Source organism: Thalassophryne amazonica, chromosome 1 (genome assembly GCF_902500255.1).
Source record: "Thalassophryne amazonica chromosome 1, fThaAma1.1, whole genome shotgun sequence".
Taxonomy (NCBI): domain Eukaryota; kingdom Metazoa; phylum Chordata; class Actinopteri; order Batrachoidiformes; family Batrachoididae; genus Thalassophryne; species Thalassophryne amazonica.
This window is the reverse complement of record NC_047103.1, coordinates 94840427-94866495: the sequence shown is the minus strand read 5'-3', so window position 1 is coordinate 94866495 and position 26069 is coordinate 94840427. Positions and strand designations below refer to the sequence as shown.

The following is a 26069-nucleotide window of genomic DNA, read 5'->3' as shown; positions in this document are numbered from 1 at the left end:
AACTTTGTTTTTTTCCGCCTTCATCACCTCTGGGCGGCATCTCCGATCAGCGGGTGTCCCGCGCACCATGATGATCGGGTAATATCTTAAAAGAAACACCATTTGGCGTGAGTGATAAGGAGCATTGTTTATTGAAACATCCTTTGGCGTGAGTGATAAGGAGCATTGTTTATTGTTCTTCGGGTTCATCACCTCGGGGCAGCATCTCCGCTCAGCGGGTGTCCCGCCACACACACACACACACACACACACACACACACACACACACACACGCGCGCACACACACGCACACACACACGCACACACACACACGCACACACACAGACACAGCGTCTGCAACAGGTTTTACAGCCGTGGGGTCATGTTTCCGCGAGCAGCTCTATGCGTGGGTATTTGACCGTCTTGCTGCAAAGACTTACAACCGAGAGACGGCTATTTGTACCCCTTCTTTAATTTACGAATTAAAAAACAGAAAAGGAAACGTAATAATTTAAGAATTAAAAATATTAAAGGGGCATTAAATAATAGACACTGATTTATGTTTAATTATTTCAGAATTAGTTAATTCTTTAATACATTAAAAAGATCTGGGTATTTTTATCATTCTTTAATTCATGAAATAAAATGACATTAAAATATTAGACCCTGGGTGGGAGGGGAGGTATGGCTTGGAGGCGGTGCTTGGCCGGGGTTAGGGGAGGAGCTTGGGGTGGGGCTAGGGGAGGAGCCAGGGGCGGAACTAGGGGAGGAGCCGGGGGCGGGGCTTAGGGGCGGGACATACTGACGTCATCGACTCTGATTGGATGTGACGTCATAAGGGGCGGGGGCTCGGAGGCGGGACTAGGGGCGGGGCTTAGGGACGGGGCATAATGACGTCATCGATTATGATTGGCTGTGATGTCATAAGGGGCGGGGCTTGGAGGCGGGACTAGGGGAGGGGCTTAGGGGCGGGACATAGTGACGTCATCGATTCTGATTGGCTATGACGTCATAGAGGGGGCGGGGCTTAGTGACGTGGCCGATTTTGATTGGCAGCTGTCACTTTTTTGACGAAAGGTGGGTCAGTTTTCTCTCTGTTGTTTTTATATGAGGATGTGAAAATCAAGCATTATGGAACATAGGCATTTGTAAGATTTACTCAACACTGTTGCCTCACAGCAAGAAGGTCATGGGACCGCTTCCAACCTGGGTCTTTCTGTGTGCAGTTTGCATGTTCTCACCATGTTTGCATGGGTTCCTTCTGGGTGCCCCGACTTCCTCCCGCTTCCAAAAACATGCAGGTTAGGTGAATTGGAGAATTTAAATTGACCGTAGGTGTGTGAATGACTACACGACTACTTAGAAAGGGTCTAGCCCCCACCACATGACCATTGATAGGAGTACACAGGCATACAAAATGAATAAATGTTTGACTCTGGCATGCAGTATATACCAGTGGTTCCCAAACTATGGGTCTCTGCCCTCTGATGGGCCACAAAGGTGTTGCATGTAGGCCATAGCCCCCTGGTAAGCCACAAGAGGTGTCTAAAAAATAAATTAGAAGGATTTTCTTGTAAAGTTTAAAAATGTAATTTTTTTTAAAAAGTCAAGGGATTATGTATTGTTCTTCATTTATCTGACCTAGTTGAACATACGTGGTCTGTCCATAAAGTAACGGTCCTTTTTATTTTAAAAAAAAAACTATATGGATTTCATTCATATGTTTTTACGTCAGACATGCTTGAACCCTCGTGTGCATGCGTGAGTTTTTCCACACCTGTCGGTGACGTCATTCGTCTGTGAGCACTCCTTGGGAAGGAGTGGTCCCGCCCCCTCGTCGGATTTTCATTGTCTGGAAATGGCGGAATGAAAAGGACTTTTTTTCCATCAGAATTTTTTCAGAAGCTGTTAGAGACAGGCACCTGGAAACCATTCGAAAAATTTATCTGGCTTTCTGTGAAAATTTTACGGGCTTCACATGCCTATCTCGGCTTTCAGTGCTTACCAGTCGATTGAGTATAAGAGAACTTGTGGAGAGCTGGACATGTCCCAACTTGTCCTCTAACACTCCGAAACGGAGGTGTGCCTTTGTCTCGCTTCATCAGCGAATCGGCCGTGACGCGCGAAGCCTCCACGCGGCTTTCCATGACAAAATCTCTTGTTAAAAGTGCGGAAAATGGCTGATGTCCAGATCTTGTGATAACCAGAGAAAGAGCACATGACGGTCTCGTATCCACAGAGCCATCAGCTTAGAAATGATCCAGTGGTTTGTGCCACGTCGTCGCAGCTCGGAGTGCGGCGCACCGACTGTCCTTAAAGGGGTCCTTAAAGCTGTAGTTAAAGTCCTTATTCTCTGTGAAGCCCGTAAAATTTTCACTGAAAGCCAGATAAATTTTTCGAATGGTTTCCAGGTGCCAGTCTCTAACAGCTTCTGAAAAAATTCTGATGGAAAAAAGTCCTTTTCATTCCGCCATTTCCAGACAATGAAAATCCGACGAGGGGGCGGGACCACTCCTTCCACAAGGAGTGCTCACAGGCGAATGACGTCACTGACAGGCGTGGAAAAACTCACGCATGCGCACGAGGGTTCAAGCATGTCTGACGTAAAAACATATGAATGAAATCCATATAGTTTTTGAAAAAAATAAAAAGGACCGTTACTTTATGGACAGACCTCGTACTGTCTAAACTGTAGAAATACTTCATGGTACTCATATTTTGATCAAAATTGTGATTAAAGGCTGTGGGTGGGTCCCAGAAGAGTTTAAGATTTCATTGTGAGCCCCACTGTTCTTATGTTTGGTAATAGATAGTATATTACATTTGAATCTGCCTCTGTAAAACAAAACAAAAAAAAAAAAACAGATACAATACCATTCAAGAACCCCCACTAACTAGTTGTGGTAGTTGATTAAGATTTTCAGGTGATCAGTTGCCTGAAAATGTTTGAGTTGGACTGCATTATCAAGTATAACTAAATTTAAGCTTTTCTAGAAAGTTTGTTGAGAGAACAAATTGTTTTTCCATCGATTACCAAGGCAAGTATAGGATCAACAGTCAGCCAGTCAGTGAGTGGGTCTGAAAAACCTTCCTGCCATCTGTAAAAACTATTTCATATTCAGCTTTTCATATTCAGTTTACTTTGAACTGAGGGGGACCTGTCATAGCAGCCAGCTGCAGAGTTATTTGATATTCTGATGACGTGTTTCTCTGCAGGTGTCATTGTTCTGCAGAGTGGTCTGGTGTTCTTTGCACTGTGCGTTATGATGACTGCAGGAATAGTCAGAATCTGTGTGTACATGGCATGTGTATTGATGCAGACCGGGTCACACCTGGACAAGTAAGTAGTCACATCTACAGCCATAACTAAGGGCCCCATCACACATAGTACAAATGTGGTCGAATTGCACATGAAGTGCGCATAAAGCATCATGCAATACGTGTAAAATCGTAACTGCCTCCAACGCCTCGTACACCTGTTGCTACAACTATTTGTGCACACCAGCGGCTGAAAGACAGAGTGTGCACTGTGAGAGCCCATTCGATCCCTCTCGTGGGAGGTGTCAACCAAATTCCAGGTCACACACATGAACATCTAACACCGCTCATTTGACACTTAGAAAAACGAACATACAGGAAATGTTGCTGGTGCACAGGACGGTTTCTGGAACAGATACCACACCCATCTCTGGATGGAGTTGTGCCTCAAACAGAGAGAAAAGAAAAAAGCAGACTCAAGCATCAGAAAGACAAATACAATGTAATTTGTCAGCATTAAGCAACAAGAAAAAAAAACAGAAAAAATACTAAGGTGACCACCGGCCACTATCCCTAAGGTTTAGACAGGATGGAATGAATCTTTGCTATATTTCGCAGGTGGAAGAAAGCACTCCTCGTAATATCTCTAATGTGGAGTTCAAAGGACAACGTAGGATCAAAAATTACCCCAAGGTTCCTCACTTTGTCAGTGTGATGTATGACACACGAGCCTAGGTTAAACGTTAAATGGTCAAATTGATGCCAATGTCTCACTGGACCAAGAACCATCATTTCAGTCTTGCCAGAGTTTAAAGTAGGAAGTTGCTAGACATCCAGCTTTTCACTGATGCAAGGCAGTCCTCTAAGGATTTTATGTGGATGACATTACCAGCAGTTATCAGCATGTATACTCGTAACTGAGTATCATCAGCATAGCATTGAAGGTAACCCCAAAACTCCACAATATGTGCCCAAGGGGTGCTATATAAAGGGAGAAAAACAGGGAGCCTAAGACAGACCCCTGTGGAACCCCAAATTTCATGTCACTAAAGGTAGAGGTAGTATTACTGTACAAACCACAGTGAGAACGACTGGTCAGGTATGGCGTCAACCATGCAAGGGCACTCCCAGTAATCCCAAAATGATTCTCCAGCCTATGATGTAGAATATGATGATCCACAGTATCAAACACAGCACTGAGCTCTAACAGCACCAGAACTGGAGTGGTGTCTGAATCTATTGCAAGTAGAAGATCATTTAGTGAGAGCTGTCTCTGTGGAATGATATTTTCTAAAAGCTGACTGAAGTGGCTCAAAAAGATTATTTTCTGTAAGGTAGTCCACAAGCTTCCATGAAACCAATTTTTCCAGAATTTTAGAGCAAAATGATAGATTTGATATTGGCCTATAGTTTTTCAATACACTAGGGTCAAGATTAGATTTCTTAAGTAATGGTTTAATCACTGCAGATTTGAAACATTTAGGAACAGATCCAGAAGTTAAAGAAAGATTAATAATTTCCAGCACAGTCAGCTTAAGAGTGGGCCACAAGTCCTCAAACAGTTTTGTTGGTATAGGATCAAATAAGCAGGTTGTGCTTTTTGTACACATTACGAGTTTTGTCAGCACGCCTTATGAGATACTATCAAATTCTGTAAATCTAGGTAATGCCTCAGTAATGGCGCCCACCTCAGTAACAGAGTGTAGTGGCTGGGTTAAGGCATGCTGGGATATGCTCAACCTAATGTCTTTGATTTTCTTCTTGACTAATCCAGGAAATCTTGTGCTGTAAAAGGAGAGTGAACGACAGGTGGTTGCCCATGAATAAGTGTTGCCACTGTGTCGAAGAAGAACTTTGAGTTATACTGGTTTTTGTTGATCAAATCAGAGTAATAGGTCTGCTTTGTAGCCAGTAGTGTATACTTATAGTCTAAGATAGCATCACACCATGCAAGGTGGAATACTTCTAATTTTGAACTACGCCATTTCCGTTCTAGACCTCTAGCCTTATGCTTGAGGTCACACAAGTAGTCATTGAACCAAGGTGACTGTGTTTTGTTGGGGAGTATGGTTTTAACAAAGGTGGTGCAATCATGTGTAGTTTTGAGCACTGAGTTTAAACTATCCACAAGACTTGTCTACTGATTGGGCATTTTCCACACGTGAAGCTAAGACATCAGGCAGTCTACCTTCGAGTTCAGTCATAGTTGAGGAGTTGATGCATTGCCGTAGTCATGAATAAGGTTGTTGTTCCACTAAACACGACAGTGAAACTGTAAACCTAAGTGAGTAATCAGAGACCACCGAAGAAAGAGACATGATGTCAATATTCGTGACAGCAATACCATCTGCGAGAACCAAATCCAGGGTATTTCCACTAATGTGTGTCGAGTCCTGAATGCATTGCTGAAATCCGAATGTATCCACAATTTCCGTAAATGATTTGCAGAGGGGATCAGAAGGCTTATTTATATGAATGTTAAAGTCACCAATAATCAGAGTGTTATCTGCACTCGTTGACAAGTTAGAGATGAACTCACCAAATTCATCTAAGAATTCAGAATATGGGCCAGGGGGCCTATATAGAGTGAAAAATAATGGCTGTTTTTTATTCTTCTGACCTTGGCAATACGTAGCATTGTGGGCAGAGCAGAGATGCTCAAATGAGTTATTTTTGTGACCTCAACAGCTAATAAGCTAAACCTAGATTTATAAATAAGAGCAACACCCCTGCCTTGCTTCGCATCATGAGGGATATGACTAAATGTATATGCTGGTGGGCAGGCCTCATTTAAGGGGAGGTCAGCTGTACGTTTAACCCAGGTTTCACATAACCCAATCATATCTAAGTGATGTTCCATAATTAGATCATTAATCAACAATGATTTTGAGGACAGTGATCTTATGTTAATGAGACCCAGACTAAGGACCTCTGTGGGGTTGATGACGTTGGTGATTCAATATTCTTTAAGTTTGCAAAGCATATCTCTCTATGATTTTTATGGACACGTTTACGGAAGCATGCCACAGTCTCAACTTGTTGAATTTCCCTCCCTGGCAGATAAACTGCACTATCACCATAGTGGATTTTCTGCACTGATTTCCCCACTAAGCAAATGGATTCCACACTAGGGATGAGCAAGTACACCACTCTCTGTATCTGTATCTGTTCAACCATCTAAATTATCTGTATCCGTATCTGTACTCGTAGTGGGCAGTGCTTAAACCAGAAGTGGGCATAGTTTAAACCGAAATGGCTGGGGCTTAAATCAGTACATTATTTTAAGTCTGAAATTGATATGGATTGATCAGAAGTTGCTATATTTATTGTTTATTTGAAAACTATTTTCAGAACAGCCTCAAAATTGAGATTCAAATCAATGCTTTTGATCACAAAAGTAAGAGAACTATTTGCAGAACAAGTTTTTTTAATGAACTCAGAACATGAATATTTTTAAGTGTATGAATAAATATTTACAGAACAGCCTCAGAATTGAGAGTCAATGTTTTTGATCACAATAGTAAAGGAACTATTTTACAGAACAAGTTTTTTTTTATAAACTCAGAACATGAATATTCTTAAGTGTATGAATGAATAACAGAACAGCCTCAGAATTGACTTTCAATGTAGCAGGAAATTATATGAACTACTAAGTATACATGAACAAGAGTTGTCATACTCAACACAACTTTCTTTTTTTTTAATTTTATGACTACACTATCACACTATTTCTATAACTTGATTATGTTGGCGTACAGAAGGAAAATTATGTAAAAAAACAAAACAAAACTGTGTAACTGTCCAATAACCTGACTATGTTTCCTATGCTGTGTAGAAATTTGGAGCTTTCAAAATAGGATACAGTTGTAACTAGTGTAACAGTTGTAACTATGTTTTTACACTTTTTTGGCCATCTATAGTTTGTCATTGCCTTTTATTTGATTGTTTTTGTGATAATATTTCAGTATAGGTGTGACTGCGGCTGAAACTGTTTTCCCACTGTGACCGTTTTGCAGCCTAGTTACCAATGTGTTTGTGAGAGTGGCTGGAAGGCTCCAGCTGGGAACCCGGCCTGTGTGGAAGATGTCGATGAGTGTAATCTTCCCAGCAAGCCTTGTTCCACCAACCCCCCAGTGTCCTGCTTCAACACCCCGGGTTCCTTCCACTGTGGAGCATGTCCAGCCGGTAACACTAAGTTACACATCTCAGTTTTAAACCATTTGTGGTGCAAATCCAACCCCCCCCCCAAAAAAAACCCCCCCAAAAAATCTACATTTGATTTTGTAAAGTACTTCAGCAGATAATGCTTTCTAAAATTACATGGTATGAGTGGTGTAATAGTAAAAGTCCTCATGGCCACAGATGCCAGAGCCCATGAGTTTTAGCCTCCTGGTTAGAGTCCCTGCCTCCCATGCCGGAGATTGTGAGTTCATGTGTTGAGGGTGGAATGAGTGGAGAGTAGCCCGACAACTGGCCCAGAATTGGGCCAAATACTGGCCTCTCTCTCCTAGCCTGTGATTGGTTGGCAGCTGAGACACTGACGTCAGCCCATTCGTCAGCCTCACCTTGATGTGGTGCGAGCACTGCTCTCCTATTGGTCGTTTAGAAGTGGGAAATCTCAGTCCAGTATGGAAGCCAGTATCCGGCCCAATTCATAGCTGGGTCGGTTGTCGGGCTAAGTGGAGAGATGATGCAAATATTAAACTCACACCACAGTTATCTCCAGTGTAGTTCAGAGATGCAGTTTTGAAGTTTTTCCGGACTCAAGATGCTACAATTTGCATTGTCCATAGTTATGCTGACATGCTTTGTTTGACTTCTGAAAGATAAATGAGTGCTTTGTGAATGTATTTCTTTATTTAATGTGTCTCAGGTTGGCAAGGCACTGGCTACAGCTGTCAGGATGTGGATGAATGTTTGACCAATAATGGCGGCTGCTCCACCGCTCCGATGGTGCAGTGTTTGAACACTATGGGATCCTTCCATTGCGGTTCTTGTCCACCAGGTATGACAGGATACACACGTGGAGGACACTGGCCAAAAGAAGCAATGGGCCTCTTTTAGAAAACAGTCACTGCACACACACACACAAATCCATGCTTAAACTGTGTGTATGAACATTTGATGCACAAATCTTGGATTTCTCAATATGTTCATAACTAAATTGGTTTGTACCCTGCAGTTATTAAATAATTTACTTCCCCAGTGTAATGACAAAAATATATTAAATAAACATAAACTTGACGCCCTTACATCCTCACCATTTATTGTCATCATTTAAAGCTTCAATTATATCATTTACTTTACAATGGAGTATATGAGCGTGTTCATATTGCAGTGTAACAGTTTTGGCTTTTGTTAAATTATTTATTGGCATATATTTGATTGGTCACAACAATTTAAGTTGGCATCAATCTTGTTTTTAATTTTAACATTTTAAAGGGCATGCGGGGTGCACAAAATTATATTGTTGAGCCTAATTCCTTCACTTTTGAAAGCAGTAATGCTATTTGCATTTAAATAATAAGTTCTGATAGACTTGCACTCAGTTTAAAATGATTCTGATTCACAAACATACTCAAGGTGTTGAGAACAAAACTTGCTAGTACACACATGATATGAATGTGGTGGTGAGTTTGTGCACACTCTTATTTCATGCAAGAGAGTAAGAACATTTCTGACCAAATATTAGTGGATGAGGTCCAATGAAAATTCTGACAATAAATGTGTCACCCAGCTGTCTTTCATCAATGTTATAAAATTTACAAAAATGATTCTCAACTATTGAACACAATTACCTCAAATAAACACACATCCTTGGAAGTTTTTATCACATTAGATAGCTAGAGAAACTTTATTGATCTCACAGAGGAGAAATTCACATGTTACGTCAACGCTTAAAAACACACAAGGTGGGTGCAAGTAGAGGAAAATGTTCATCAAACAGCGTGTGCAAGGATAAGCAATAATAATAATACTTGTAACAGTACAAGACATAAGAAATGAGGTAGAAATAGAATATGTATGTATATATATACACCTTAGCACTCACATACATGTGTATGTATATATATATATATATATATATATATACGAGGTCTATTAGAAAAGTATCCGACCTTATTATTTTTTCAAAAACCATATGGATTTGAATCATGTGTGATTACATCAGACATGCTTGAACCCTCGTGGGCATGCGAGAGTTTTTTCACGCCTGTCGGTTATGTCATTCGCCTGTGGGCAGTCTTTGAGTGAGGAGTCGTCCACCCGCTCGTCGATTTTTTTCATTGTTTAGGAATGGCTCAGAGACTGTTGCTTTGTTTGATAAAATTTTTTCAAAACTGTAAGGCACAACTGAGTGGACACCATTCAATAAATTCAGCTGGTTTTCGGTAAAAATTTTAACGGCTGATGAGAGATTTTGGTCTGGTAGTGTCGCTTTAAGGACGGTCCACGGCGCCTGACGGCGATCTGCGCTTCGAGGCGGCAGCGTCTCGCCGTTTCAAGTTGAAAACTTCCACATTTCAGGCTCTGTTGACGCAGTAAGTCGTCAGAGAACAGAGAACTTTCAGAAGAAGTCGGCATGAGGAGTTTATTCGGACATTCCATTGTTAACGGTCATTTTGTAATGAAAGAACGTGCGGGCAGAGTCGCATGTCGGGCTGGACCCGACCGCGGGGGGTCGCGGCAGGAAAAACACCTCCGTTGGAAACCTTAACGGGCAAGTTGGAACATGCCCAAGCTGTTAAACAATTTCTCAGTTACTCACTTGTTGAAAGCCATTAAAAGCCGCCTGAATTCTACAAATGGTTTTCAACACGGAGGTGTTTTTCCTGTCGCGGCACAAACAGATTTGCCGAGTCGTCACGGAAACGACTCGGCGAATTTGCGCGTACGTCTTTCATTAAAAAAATGTCCTTAAACAGTGGAATGTCCGCATAAATTCCTCATGCCGGCCTCTTCTGAATCTTCTCTGTTCTCTCATGATGTCCTGGGTGAATTAAGCCTTAAATTAGGATGTTTTAAGCTCGAAACAGGCCGACGACAGCACCTGGAAGCGCTGCAGGACGTCCCGCTCCGTGGGAAGTCCTTACACCGACAGAAACACCCCATAATCTCTCATCAGCCGTTAAACTTTTCACAGAAAACCAGCTTAATTTCTCGAATAGTGTCCACTCGGATATTCCTCACAGGTCCAGAAAAAACTTTGATAAAGCAACGCGCGCCGTCTCGAGCAGCGTGTGAAACAAAGGAATTCAGCCGAGAGGGCGGGACCACATCTCACTCAAGGCCTGCCCACAGGGAAATGACGTCACCGACACGCGTGAAAAAACTCACGCATGCGCACGAGGGTTCAAGCATGATTGGTGTAATCGCATGTCATTCAAATCCATATAGTTAAAAAAAAAAATAAAAGGGTCGGTTTATTATCTAAGAGACCTCGTATATATATATATATATATATACATACACATACGGTACATACATACACACATATACATACACACCCACGTACATACCTATATATATATACGAGGTCTATTAGAAAAGTATCCGACCTTATTATTTTTTTCAAAAACCATATGGATTTGAATCACGTGTGATTACATCAGACATGCTTGAACCCTCGTGGGCATGCAAGAGTTTTTTCACGCCTGTCGGTTACGTCATTCGCCTGTGGGCAGTCTTTGAGTGAGGAGTCGCCCACCCTCTCGTCGATTTTTTCATTGTTTAGGAATGGCTCAGAGACTGCTGCTTTGTTTGATCAAAATTTTTTCAAAACTGTAAGGCACAACTGAGTGGACACCATTCGATAAATTCAGCTGGTTTTCGGTAAAAATTTTAACGGCTGATGAGAGATTTTGGTCTGGTAGTGTCGCCGTAAGGATGGCCCACGGTGCCTGACGGCGATCTGCGCTTCGAGGCGGCAGCGTCTCGCTGTTTCAAGTTGAAAACTTCCACATTTCAGGCTCTGTTGACCCAGTAAGTCGTCAGAGAACTTTCAGAAGAAGTCGGCATGAGGAGTTTATTCTGACATTCCATTGTTAACGGACATTTTGTAATGAAAGAACGTGCGGGCAGAGTCGCATGTCGGGCCGGACCCGACCGCGGGGGGTCGCGACAGGAAAAACACCTCCGTTGGAAACCTTAACGGGCAAGTTGGAACATGCCCAAGCTGTTAAACAATTTCTCAGTTACTCACCTGTTGAAAGCCATCAAAAGCCGCCTGAATTTTACAAATGGTTTTCAACACGGAGGTGTTTTTCCTGTCGCGGTGCACACAGATTCGCCGAGTCGTCACGGAAATGACTCGGCGAATTTGCGCGCACGTCTTTCATTAAAAAATGTCCTTAAACAGTGGAATGTCTGCATAAAGTCCTCATGCCGGCCTCTTCTGTATCTTCTCTGTTCTCTCACGACATCCTGGGTGAATTAAGCCTTAAATTAGGATGCTTTCAGGTCGAAACAGGCCGACGACAGCGCCTGGAAGTGCTGCGCGACGTCCCGCTCCGTGGGAAGTCCTTACACCGACAGAAATACCCCATAATCTCTCATCAGCCGTTAAACTTTTCATCGAAAACCAGCTTAATTTCTCGAATAGCGTCCACTTGGATATTCCTCACAGGTCCAGAAAAATTTTTGATAAAGCAACGCGCGCCGTCTCGAGCAGCGTGTGAAACAAAGGAATTCAGCCGAGAGGGCGGGACCACATCTCACTCAAGGCCTGCCCACAAGGAAATGATGTCACCGACACGCGTGAAAAAACTCACGCATGCGCACGAGGGTTCAAGCATGATTGGTGTAATCGAACGTCATTCAAATCCATATAGTTTTTTAAAAAAATAAAAAGGTAGGATAGTTTTCTAATAGACCTCGTATATATATATATATATATATATATATATATATATATATATATATATATATATATATATATATATATATATATATATATACGAGGTCTGTCAATAAAGTGTAGGTCCTTTTTATTTTTTTCAAAAACTATATGGATTTCATTCATATGTTTTTACGTCAGACATGCTTGAACCCTCATGCGCATGCGTGACTTTTTCCACGCCTGTCGGTGACGTCATTCGCCTGTGAGCACTCCTTGTGGGAGGAGTCGTCCAGCCCCTCGTCGGAATTCCTTTGTCTGAGAAGTTGCTGAGAGACTGGCGCTTTGTTTGATCAAAATTTTTTCTAAACCTGTGAGACACATCGAAGTGGACACGGTTCGAAAAATTAAGCTGGTTTTCAGTGAAAATGAGAGATGAGTGAGAGATTTTGAGGTGATACTGTCGCTTTAAGGACTTCCCATGGTGCGAGACGTCGCGCAGCGCTCTCAGGCGCCGTCGTCAGCCTGTTTCAAGCTGAAAACCTCCACATTTCAGGCTCTATTGATCCAGGACGTCGTGAGAGAACAGAGAAGTTTCAGAAGAAGTCGGTTTCAGCATTTTATCTGGATATTCCACTATTAAAGGAGATTTTTTTAATGAAAGACGTGCGGATGGGTCCGCACGTCGGGACGCAGCCGGCGCGGTGTGGTGGCACAGGAAAAACGCCTCCGTGTTGATAACCATTTGTAAAATCCAGGCGGCTTTTGATGGCTTTCAGTGGAGTGAGTATATGAGAAATTGTTTAACAGCTGGACATGTTCCAACTTGTCCTTAAGGCTTCCAACGGAGGTGTTTTTCCTGTGGCGGAGCGTCGCGGCGGCTGCGAGCTGACGCTGCAATCCGCCCGCACGTCTTTCATTAAAAAAAATCTCCTTTAACAGTGGAATATCCGGATAAAATGCTAAAAAATAAAAAGGACCTGTACTTTATTGACAGACCTTGTATATATATATATATATATATATATATATATATATATATATATATATATATATATATATATATATATATATATATATATATATATATATATATATATATATACACTCAACAAAAATATAAACGCAACACTTTTGGTTTTGCTCCCATTTTGTATGAGATGAACTCAAAGATCTAAAACTTTTTCCACATACACAATATCACCATTTCCCTCAAATATTGTTCACAAACCAGTCTAAATCTGTGATAGTGAGCACTTCTCCTTTGCTGAGATAATCCATCCCACCTCACAGGTGTGCCATACCAAGATGCTGATTAGACACCATGATTAGTGCACAGGTGTGCCTTAGACTGTCCACAATAAAAGGCCACTCTGAAAGGTGCAGTTTTGTTTTATTGGGGGGGGGGGGGGGATACCAGTCAGTATCTGGTGTGACCACCATTTGCCTCATGCAGTGCAACACATCTCCTTCGCATAGAGTTGATCAGGTTGTCAGTTGTGGCCTGTGGAATGTTGGTCCACTCCTCTTCAATGGCTGTGCGAAGTTGCTGGCTATTGGCAGGAACTGGTACACGCTGTCGTATACGCCGGTCCAGAGCATCCCAAACATGCTCAATGGGTGACATGTCCGGTGAGTATGCTGGCCATGCAAGAACTGGGACATTTTCAGCTTCCAAGAATTGTGTACAGATCCTTGCAACATGGGGCCGTGCATTATCCTGCTGCAACATGAGGTGATGTTCTTGGATGTATGGCACAACAATGGGCCTCAGGATCTCGTCACGGTATCTCTGTGCATTCAAAATGCCATCAATAAAATGCACCTGTGTTCTTCGTCCATAACAGACGCCTGCCCATACCATAACCCCACCGCCACCATGGGCCACTCGATCCATTGACATCAGAAAACCACTCACCCACATGACGCCACACACGCTGTCTGCCATCTGCCCTGAACAGTGTGAACCGGGATTCATCCGTGAAGAGAACACCTCTCCAACGTGCCAAACGCCAGCGAATGTGAGCATTTGCCCACACAATCTCTTACGACGACGAACTGGAGTCAGGTCGAGACCCCGATGAGGACGACGAGCATGCAGATGAGCTTCCCTGAGACGGTTTCTGACAGTTTGTGCAGAAATTCTTTGGTTATGCAAACCGATTGTTTCAGCAGCTGTCCGAGTGGCTGGTCTCAGACAATCTTGGAGGTGAACATGCTAGATGTGGAGGTCCTGGGCTGGTGTGGTTACACGTGGTCTGCGGTTGTGAGGCTGGTTGGATGTACTGCCAAATTCTCTGAAATGCCTTTGGAGACGGCTTATGGTAGAGAAATGAACATTCAATACACGAGCAACAGCTCTGGTTGACATTCCTGCTGTCAGCATGCCAATTGCACGCTCCCTCAAATCTTGCGACATCTGTGGCATTGTGCTGTGTGATAAAACTGCACCTTTCAGAGTGGCCTTTTATTGTGGGCAGTCTAAGGCACACCTGTGCACTAATCATGGTGTCTAATCAGCATCTTGGTATGGCACACCTGTGAGGTGGGATGGATTATCTCAGCAAAGGAGAAGTGCTCACTATCACAGATTTAGACTGGTTTGTGAACAATATTTGAGGGAAATGGTGATATTGTGTATGTGGAAAAAGTTTTAGATCTTGAGTTCATCTCATACAAAATGGGAGCAAAACCAAAAGTGTTGCATTTATATTTTTGTTGAGTGTATATATATATATATATATATATATATATATATATATATATATATATATATATATATATATATATATACATATACATACACTCATACACACATACATATGCATATATATAAACATGATTGGGATTGAAAAAGAGATAGGATCATCTTCTTTACGATATGTGAAATGGAGTTTAGATGTGATAAGGTGACAGTGCTGGGATTTATAAACAAGTTGTTATTGCACATGATATGTGGACATAATAATGTTGCACGTGATTTGTGGACATATTATTGCATGTGGTTATTTCGCTGTGTTATGGGCCTTTCACACTGAATACGTCAGACGCATCAAATGCATCAAAAATCGGTCTAAAAAGCATTATTTTCAATGAGACGCATTGCTTTTTAGATGTGCCAGAAGCGTTGCATCAAAAGCCGAGCTAAACCGACGCTTCTGACGGGAGTGCGCATTGCCGCTTGTCGGCAGGCTGACGCGGTCAAAGTTCAATCCAATCCAATTTTCGACGCTCTGAGCTGTGACGTACCTTCGCTTTGTCCAATAGGAACGACGCGTTGGGCCAAAACACGGAAGACTAGTGGCAGAAACCACTGATCTGTACAAAACAAATGTGTCACAGGACTGCTTATTTATAGAGCAGTTTTCTGAAGAAAAATCCTTGGAAATGTTTTTTGTTGTTGTTACCTCAGAATTTCTGATTGTTAAAAAAAAAGTTTAGAACACTTGTACTTAAAATAGCTAAATAAATTTCTTGGTTCTTTAGAAACCTTTCAGCTGTAAATTAAAGCCACCTTGTTATGTGCAGACGCAGGTTGAGGAGCGGACCAACGTCTGACCGAACCCAGCGCTAAATAACCAGAAAGCGGTTCCACAAACAAAACGATTTTATTTCCCCTCCAGTGCAATAATTAGTGTACAACATAAATATGTGGTTTGTCTGGCGGAGTGAAGGACGGCACGCTCTCCAGCGCCCAAAAGGATCGAAGCCTCTGCACTTCTGGACTCAGATTCACCGCCAAACACCCCCCAGGTGGACACGACAAACTGACTCTGTGAAGAATGGAAAAGGTGAGGTAAGTCAACAGAGCTACAGCAAATATCCTTCAGAGGCACACACTATCAGCAACACATTCAGGTCTGAATTTAAGCTTTATGTAAATGAGCAGCTTCTCACAACAGGTGGAGGCTCATCAGTCCGTACGCCACGGCAGTGAGAAGCAAACTGCACAATTCTCATCAATGTTCAAATATACTGCGTAACAGAATGCCAAATTACTATTAACGATCATTCAGACAATAATCACCTCTGATGTGTGCTGACAGCATGTGTCCCTCACCCGTCCTCCTTCACAGGCACGATGTGTCAAACCCTGGCGCGGTCCTCAGCGTCTCACAAACGAACGTCACAAGGTCGAGTTCCCGGCAATTCTGCTTCAGCTGAAAGTCTTTAAGTTTGCACGTGAACATCCTCCACAGGTGCAGCTAATAATGCTGATGAGGGTGAAGGACTCTTCTGCCAGCACCTTCTCCACAGACAAAAACCAGTTTGCATACCACCTGGAGAGCAAAGAAAAGAAAACAACACAAAAACAGCCAGCCAAACCCCCCAACACACAACACACCTGTTATTTCAGATTAGATAATTTCTTGTTTAACGCACAGAACCTTGAACATTTATTTTTAGACAAATAAAATAACATGGAAATTTGTACATTTTTTAAGTCTGGTAGATTATTTATATCTCATTTCAACCAGAAAAACAGACACTGTAAATAAATACAAATGTTTATTATAAATGCAACAGGAAATAATTTAACAATGACTGCAGTGTGATTATAAAGTAGGATTTCTGTGACATAAACCTCATGATGAATTTTTTTATAGTCATTTCAACTTGTAATTTTGCCAAAATATGTAATTGCCTTTAATGTTGTTATCAGGACAGAGTCATTTCTAAAATATGAATTTGAGCACAATAAGTGGAGAGCTTCTACTTGTGCAAATGTCTTTTGACTTTGATTCGTGGACATTTTTAATGATCCGTTCATTTATTGTTAAAATATAAAATGAAACAGCTTTTTAAAAAATAATAAAATAGTTGCTCTCCACCAGCACTGTTTACGGTGCGGGTGGGGAGCTGTTGACCCTGACTGGGGATGTTGTCGGGTGGTGGAAGGAATACTTCGAGGATCTTCTCAATCCCATCGTCACGTCTTCCGAAGAGGAAGCAGAGACTGGAGACTCAGAGGCGGACTCATCCATTACCCAGGCCAAAGTCACCGAGGTGGTTAGAAAGCTCCTCGGTGGCAAGGCTCCTGGGGTGGATGAAATCCGTCCTGAGTACCTTGGGCACGTCCCATTGGGAGGAGGCCCCGGGGAAGACCAAGGACACGCTGGAGGGACTACATCTCTCGGCTGGCTTGGGAACGTCTTGGGGTTCCGCCGGAGGAGCTGGGGGAGGTGTGTGTGGATCGGGAGGTCTGGGCGGCTTTGCTTGAGCTGCTGCCCCCGTGACCCGACTCCGGATAAAGCGGAAGAAAATGGATGGATGGATGGATGGATGGATGAATTTGAGCACAATAAGTGGAGAGCTTCTACTTGTGCAAATGTCTTTTAACTTTGATTTGTGGACATTTTTAATGATCCGTTCATTTATTGTTAAAATATAAAATGAAACAGCTTTTTAAAAAATAATAAAATAGTTGCTGTTGAAAAAGCCTTTTATTTAGAAGCAGGTGATGTTCTGCTGGATTCTTGGGACCAGATGAAGGTCTCTTCTGCAGCTTTGAACTCTGGTGGTGTTGCTGAAAACACTTTTGTCCTATTTTGAAAAGCAGAGATGTTTTCTTTCGACTGGACTTCGCGGTGTTCAGCTCATCAATGGAAGTTTGGTTGTCTGCACAGCAAATATTCCTGATTGGGACAAATAAAAATATTTCTTTAAATATAAAGAAACACTAACAGTTTATATATAAAAAAGGAAAAAAATGGGGAAAAAACGATGGAAAAAAAAAACGCCTGAAAAAATAAGTTATTTAAAGTTGAGCTTTTGTGGTTTCTGAAAAAAGTTGTAGCTTTATTTGGTTAAAAAAAAAAAAAAAACTGAAGCATTTACAAATTAAAGTGTTCACTCAGATCAACTTTGCTAAAAGGCTAAGCTAACGTTAGCCGATCAGTAAACCTTCACAGCAGTTCCGTAAATGTCACATTTTATTTTTACATTATTCTCACCTCAATAAAGCTGCAGAACTAAACTCTGTTGGGCAAACTGGGACTTCGCATATATCTAAAAAGTAGGAAATTTCGGACTGAGTGGGTTTGCTCCATCACCCGGGCTGCCTGCCTCCGTCTGCCCAGGAATGATGCCTGAAGGCTAGCTTCTCCATGTGGGTCGGCCTGCTGTCGCGGTTCAATTGATATGCCACCAAGTTGTCAGTCCTCCCTCGGTTGGCGTCACTCCGAAAAGTAGCTGAAAAACAGCTTCTCCCAGCAGGGTGATGGGAGAATCATTCTACTGCTGTTTTTTAAAGCTTTTTTGTGGTTCAGGTGACCCAAATTCAAGCTGGCGATCGCTGAACTTTTTTCAGGTTGTGGAAACAGCCAGAGTGTGACGTAGCCGCAATTTCCGCCCCCTTGCCACTTCTGAAGCGTTGTAAATGAATCCGACGGATTGGGAAGCGTTGACGGATTGGCCTGAAGTATTCAGTGTGAAAGGCCCATTATTGTAGTAGTCTGACAGCAGCAGGGAGGAACGACCTGCGGTATCGTTCCTTCTTGTACTGAGGGTGCCTCAGCCTGTCACTGAACGAGCTGGGCAGCTCCACTACAGTCCAGTGCAGAGGGTGAGAGGAGTTGTCCATGATGTATTTGAACTTGGCTAACACCCTCTTCTCAGCCACCTCCACCAGAGAGTCCAGAGGACGGCCCAGAACAGAGCTGGACTTCCTGACCAGCTTGTTCAGTCTCTTTCTCTCCCGCTCTGTGCTGCCCGGGGCCCAACAGACGACAGCATAGAGGAGAGCAGAGGCTACAACAGAGTTGTAGAAGGTCTTAAGCAGAGGCCTGCTCACTCCAAAGGATCTCAGTCTCCTCAGTAGGTGGAGGTGACTCTGACCTTTTTTGTACAGGGCGTCGGTGTTGTGAATCCAGTCCAGTTTGCTGTTGAGGTGAACACCCAGGTATTTGAGACTGTCCACAGTCTTTATGTCCTCCCCTGGATGTTCACCGGTGGATGAGGTGGTGGTTTCCTCCTGAAGTCGATCACCATCTCCTTCGTCTTACTGGTGTTGAGACACAAGTGGACAAGTTGAGACACATTATTCACTATGGCTTCATTTAAGTCATTTGAATATTGAAATAAACGGAGGGTTACACTTAAAATCAAGTTAGTCATATTAATTACTTCGAAGATGGAACTTTTTTGTGATCTGGCCTTCGTTACTGAGGTTTTACCGGACACTAAACGTGTGCCATTCTAAACAGGATTCTGTCTGAGTTACTTGCTGTTAAGTGTGCAGAGGAGTCTTGCTTTGTTACCCAAACATTAAAACCACTGACTGCATCTTAGCTCTGCAAGTAATCACTGAAAGGAAGTGCAAAGATCAGTTGTGCTTCTTTGCAGCCAGTGTTGTTTTCCACAAAAAACTTGATTTGTTTGACTTGGGTGCTCTCTTGGATGTCCTGATAAGCTACGGGATCCCGAAGAAGTTGTTGGACATCATAGTCAGCAGATGTGACTGCTGTGTGGAGGTGAGACAGAATCTTGGAATTTTTTTCAAGTGCATAGTGGCATTCATCAGGGATGTGTTCTGTCTCTTCCTCTGTGGAATGTTTGCATGCTGTGGGTGTTAGGTAGGATTCTGGAGTATGGCGGATTTGGTTCCTTGATTTTTTTTCCATGAGGATAGAGTTATTGAAACTAACATTGCAGATGATTCTGTGATCTTTGCAGATACAGTGGATGTTCTGATTGCAGTACTTAAAAAGCTGAGTGAGGAGTCAAGAGTTTCTGCTATGTGTGGAACCAGGAACTAAGTCAATTTGAAGCCCAAAAGCAAACAGCCAGGACTCAGATGGATACAAAAACCAAGGTGTTTTAATAATCCAGTGTGACACAGTATACAACATATTGTGTATGTTGTATACTGTACTTACATACTTTATGTCCACAACATGAGGTTGTGGACATAAAGTGAGGGAACCCACAGTAACTTCTAACAAAAATACAGAAACCAGGCGGAGAAAGTAGACACCAAAAAATACTTACAACCAGGGATCAAAAGGGAAACAACAAACTGTCATAACTGACAATCAGAACCAAATAATTGACTTACCTAATGATTAAACTGATGAACAACAGGTGTGAGAAACAAGAAAGTGGAAACAGATGCACGTGAATAAACAGAACACACCGAGATATGATAACTAAACAGACCACAATCACAGACGGAAAATAAATTTGACAACAAAGGTTGCGTAGGAAAAATAATTAACTAAAAATGAAACATAAAAAAGAAATCAAACATACAAAATGATACAAACACACAAACAAACACAATAAATGAACACACACAGGGACGTGCAAACACACATAACACAGAGAAAGAACGGGGCTGCATGCTACACATTCACATATGCAGGAGATGGGGCGACAGGTGCACACGGCGGAACACACACAAACCCACATACATGCAGGGAGCCAGGTGCACGCAATGGAACACACACACGCGCGCACGTGGGAACTTGGACACCGCAGCAGGGAGGCAGACACACACTCACATATACATCCAACAGACACAGCCCAGGAGCGCACACATACCAGACACAGACCTAACGTGGGGAGCATGCATGAACTCACACATGAGTGACAGAACACACATGTGACATGGCACAAAAACAAATAAAACCCCACGATCAGACGGTTCCTCAACTTGAGATCCAGGCTCTCAGACTTCATTCAGTACTTTAACATTTCCCATAATGCCTCTGGCGGGCCCATGCGCTTCCCAGAATGCACTGCGGTGCCAGCAGAGTTCCAGTGTCTCACAGCGCATGTAAACACTGGCTAGCGAGGATGCGGATGGCGCTGATCCAGCGAGTTCATGGGCAATTATGATGATGACACATTGAGAGGGTTATCTAGAGGAGGTGTAGCACCTGGGATGAACTTCTGCTGTGCTCCGATGTTGTCTTGTTGTCCATACTTCATGACATTTGTTTACATTGTGCCCTGAACTGGAACTCTGCTGAAACTGACCTCACACGTGAGTCACGGACCACGAGATGGGGCAAGATTTTCAACTGCGAAACAGCGAATGGACTTAGCAGAAGTGTTTATGTATGCAGAGAAAGTGTCCAACTTACATGTTGTAGGTTTGACAATTATGTTGTACAGACTTCCACTTATCTCAGCAGTAATATTCATGTCTGTGGGTCCTCTACCTTTGAGATTGGGAATTACTTATGGAGTCATGTGGTCCCTTTACATAGGTGCTTTTCAGGGGAACAAACATCCAAGTCTTTAGGGTCCTGGTCATTCCTGTCCTACTGTATGTTCGTGAGACGTACAGAATCCAGATATAGTTTAAGAGGTTGTGCAATTTTTATGAAACCACCAGTAAGATCAAATGTAAAGGGTTTTTGTGTGTCTGTGGTTGGGGTGAAGAAATGGAACGAATGTTCAACAGAGGTTAGAATGAGTGGTACCTTAGTAAGATTTAAGAAACTACTCAAAAAGAACATCATGTCTAAGTATCATAACGACGCAAATATAATTTGATTTATAAGGAATGTTCAATTTATAAGTGGGATTTATTGTATATTTGAATGTGTGGGTATGTATATGCGTATGTAGATATATAGATATGGGTAGGTGTATATGTATATATGTATATAAGTGACCGTGTATATGTATGTATATATTTATGTATGTAAAGTATATACGTATGTATATAGGTATATATGGCACAGCCCAAGCAGAGGGTCACCCCCAAGAGCCTGGTCTGCTTGAGGTTTCTTCCTTATAGGGAGTTTTTCCTCAACACAGTTGCCTAGTGCTTGCTCTGGGGATTGGTAAGGTTAGTCCTTACTTGCGTAAAGTGCCTTGATTTGACTTTCTTGTGATCTGGTACTATATAAACATAATTATAAGTGAATAGTATATTGATGTGTATGTCTGTGTGTCGACATGTAGTAGTGAATTTGTATTTATGTAAATATGACTGATTAGAATTGATGGACTTGTACTAGTAGGGGTGGGCGCTAATAAGCTTTGCTTCAGCCCACACCCTTTCGGACTCACTAGTTTTGTTTATATGTTTGTGGAATTGTTCATTTTTTTCTATTTGAATATTTTGTGTGCCGAATAAAAACTTTGTCACTTTGACTTGGACATTAAACAGTGGCCTAAAGTGATGACTGGTTGTCTTTGATACAAGGTTAGTTCAAAGGGTCCTTGAGTACCATGAGAATATCTTACTTAGGGAGACTCAAATGAGGTATATCACTTGCATTTGGATGGAACGCCGGCTACAACATTTTAGTGATATAGCGTGTTTCCCTATACCTGATCCAGGATGCATGTACCTCAGTGTTGAGAGCACCAGCAACTGGACAAGACCACATTCCACCTGGCAGCAACATATAGATAGAAGGTGGGAATGCATCTGGTGAAGTGGTTGTCATCCAGGACACAAAGTATTCTATATGCAGTGGTGTCCAAAGTATTCCAGAAATGGCCGAGAGGGTGCAGGTTTTCTGTGCAGCCACTGACTCCAGCAGGTGATTTCACTGATGAACTCATCCCACCTGCTCAAAGTGATGTTAACCAGTGAAATCACCTGCTGGAGTCAGTGGCTGCACAGAAAACCTGCACCCTCTCGGCCCTTTCTGGAATACTTTGGACACCACTGTTCTGTAGCATGGTGTTAAGTGGTGATGTGTGACACCAGGGGATACACTCAGGCCTGCCCTGGTCTTTATCAGTGACACAGTGCACGTACAGCAGCCAGTTTACAGATGACAGTGCAGATGAGACAACAAAATAAAAACCATGTTTAGTACAACCTCAAAAAACAAAACAAAACAAAAAACAAAAACTGTAAATGTGAATTAACACAATTTGATCTTTCTCAAGCACAAAAAACGCAAGAACATATTTTCCACTCACGGGTTTAAAAATTAATTTTAGAGGTGGTTTTGTGACATATTCTGAAAATACTTAAATATATCAAGAAATAGGCGTGTAAACATACACACACAAACAAACAAAAAAGTCACAGTTCTGTACGTTTTCTATACAGTAGAAACAAGAAACGCAACATTAAAGATATGTGACTGAATAGCCTTTTCGAATTGTTGCAAAATGTTTTTTTCCCCCAGAATTCTTGTATATTCTTGTAATTCTTGAAATACATCTGTTTAAAAAATAAAGATGACTATTATGCATTTTGACAGATGCAATGTATACTCCTGTGTGACATAGTTTAAAAATATGGTAGTCAATAATTCTTTGTTTGAAACTTTTATTTGTTGCAAAATTAAACAGGTGAGCATGCTTCATTGTATCTTTTTCATCTGACTTTACATTCTGTTGTTAAGCTGTGTGCTTTAAAAGTTGCAACAGCAGCGATGGGTTTTTGAGGTCCACAAAACGTACAATAGAAAAAAAAATCCAAGAAAACATCATCACTGATTGTTTACCACCCTAATAGCTTTACAAACAAAGAAATCTAAGTTAACACTTCATTTTAGGTCACATTAAATTTGTAAGTTAATTCCTGTAATGTGAACAACGGTCTTTCTTGGTCAGTAAAACCATGACTCAACACAGAAAAACACAATCTGATCAGTCAAATGAGTAACATACTGTCTCACTGTGGAGGACGCTCCTTGTCTTCCTTCAGGTTATGAAGGAGATGGCAGAACGTGCACTCAAGCTGACATTTGTGCAACCAACAATGGAGGCTGTCATCCTTTAGCCACCTGCTCCTCCAGACCAGGTAAAACAAACTTTTCTATCATGTGCTTGCTCTGTGCTCTTCAGTGTCTTTACAGCTGAATATATTTAGTTACATTAAAAAAGGCAAAAAATAAACATTTCAGATATTTACGGGTATTTCCTTTTAACTACATATCCATCCACGTACAGTACAAATAGTATTCACACCCTTTGGCTTTGACATATTTTAATCAATTTATTAATTTTAAGTTATTCAGGCTTCTCCAAATTAAAATTTCTAAAATCCTCTGAAAACAAATCTCTACAATTAATAACTCTGAATGAGTTAAATTATTCTGGCTGGAATTTGAGAAACAGAATTGCTAAAAGTTTTTTTTTCATCTTTTTTTTTTTGCATCCAGAAAGCATTTACAACATTTTCTTTTTTTTCCATATTTTGTTATGTTACAGCCTTATTCCAAAATATAAATTAATTTTTCCCTCACAGAACCCCATAATGACAACATGAAAGAGGTTTTTTCTTAATTTCTACAAATTTATTAAAAATAAAAAACTAAGAAATCACATGTATGTAAGTACTGATGCCCTTGGCTCAATACTTTGTTAATGCACCTTTGGCAGCAATTACAGCCTCAAGTCTTCTTGAATATGATGCCACAAACTTGTTGCACCTATCTTTTGGCAGTTTTGCCCATTTCTCTTTGCAACACCTCTCAAGCTCCATTAGGTTGGATGGGGAGTGTCGGTGCACAACCATTTTCAGATCTCTCCAGAGATGTTCAATCGGATCCAGGTCTGGGCTCTGGATGGGTCACTCAAGGACCTTCAGTTGTCCTAAAGCACACTCTTTTGATATCTTGGCTGTGCACTTCGGGTCATTGTCCTGCTGAAAGATGAATTGTCGCCCCAGTCTGAGGTCAAGAGCGCTCTGGAGCAGGTTTTCATCCAGGATGTCTCTGTACATTGCTGCATTCATCTTTCCCTCAATGCTGACTTCTCATGGTCTGCGAGTCCTTCAGGTGTCTTATGAGAAACTCCAGATGGGCTGCCATGTGCCTTTTATGAAGGAGTAGCTTCTGTCTGGCCACTCTACCATACAGGCCTGATTGGTGGATTGCTGCAGAGATTGCTGTCCTTCTGGAAGGTTCTCCTCTCTACACAGAGGAATGCTGGAGCTCTGACAGGGTGACCATCGGGTTCTTGGTCACCTCCCTGACTAAGGCCCTTCTCCCCTGATTGCTCAGTTTAGATGGGTGGCCAGCTCTAGGAGGAGACCTGGTGGATCCGAACTTCTTCCATTTATGGATGATGGAGGCCACTGTGCTCATTGGGACTTTCAAAGCAACAGAAATGTTTCTGTACCCTTCCCCAGATTTGTGCCTCAAGACAATCCTGTCTCGGAGGTCTACAGACAATTCCTTTGTCTTCATGCTTGGTTTGTGCTCTGACATGCAGTGTCAGTTGTGGGACCTTATATGTAGACAAGTGTGTGTCTTTCCAAATCATGTGCAATCAACTGAATTTACCCCAGGTGGTCTTCACAAAGGCTGTGAATACATATGTATATGTGATTTCTTATTTTGTTTAGTTGCAAAATCTAAAGACAAACAAACAAACAACAAAAAAGTTTTTTTTTCACATTGTCATTACACCTTGTATTGCGTGTACAATTTTGAGGAAAAATGAATTTGACAACCTGAAATGAACGAGACAACCTGTAACTGTAGATAATTTCTTTGTGATTCTGGGAGCGATGAGAAAGTGCTTTCATCTGCCATGTTCTGAGAGCAAATGTGTCACTGGCTATTGCATGGTGTCAAGTGGGACAAAGTGGGACACATTGGCACAATGAATTGTGTGGCGGTGTGGGGATGAAATTTGTGCCAGTGTCAAGGTGCCTACAGGCTGGTAGTGACAACACTAAAGGCAGCAGCCTGGAAAAGCCTGGAAAAAATCTCAGCCCCTTTGGCTGCTCATTTTGATGGATCTACAACCCCTGGCAAAAATTATGGAATCACCGGCCTCGGAGGATGTTCATTCAGTTGTTTAATTTTGTAGAAAAAAAGCAGATCACAGACATGACACAAAACTAAAGTCATTTCAAATGGCAACTTTCTGGCTTTAAGAAACACTATAAGAAATCAGGAAAAATAATTGTGGCAGTCAGTAACGGTTACTTTTTTAGACCAAGCAGAGGAAAAAAATATGGACTCACTCAATTCTGAGGAATAAATTATGGAATCACCCTGTAAATTTTCATCCCCAAAAGTAACACCTGCATCAAATCACATCTGCTGGTTGACATTGACCCTAT

The 26069-nt window shown here is 41.9% G+C and overlaps 1 protein-coding gene across 1 annotated transcript in view; it reads left to right on the top strand.

Moving 5' to 3' along the window:
- cubn (cubilin (intrinsic factor-cobalamin receptor)) overlaps positions 1 to 26069 on the top strand; it is a 362295-nt gene that overhangs the window by 25572 nt on the left and 310654 nt on the right. Inside the window, exons 7-10 of the mRNA XM_034169223.1 lie at positions 3196 to 3319; positions 7254 to 7422; positions 8111 to 8242; positions 23700 to 23795. Coding sequence (XP_034025114.1) covers positions 3196 to 3319; positions 7254 to 7422; positions 8111 to 8242; positions 23700 to 23795 — 521 coding nt within the window. The remainder of the gene's footprint in view (positions 1 to 3195; positions 3320 to 7253; positions 7423 to 8110; positions 8243 to 23699; positions 23796 to 26069) is intronic.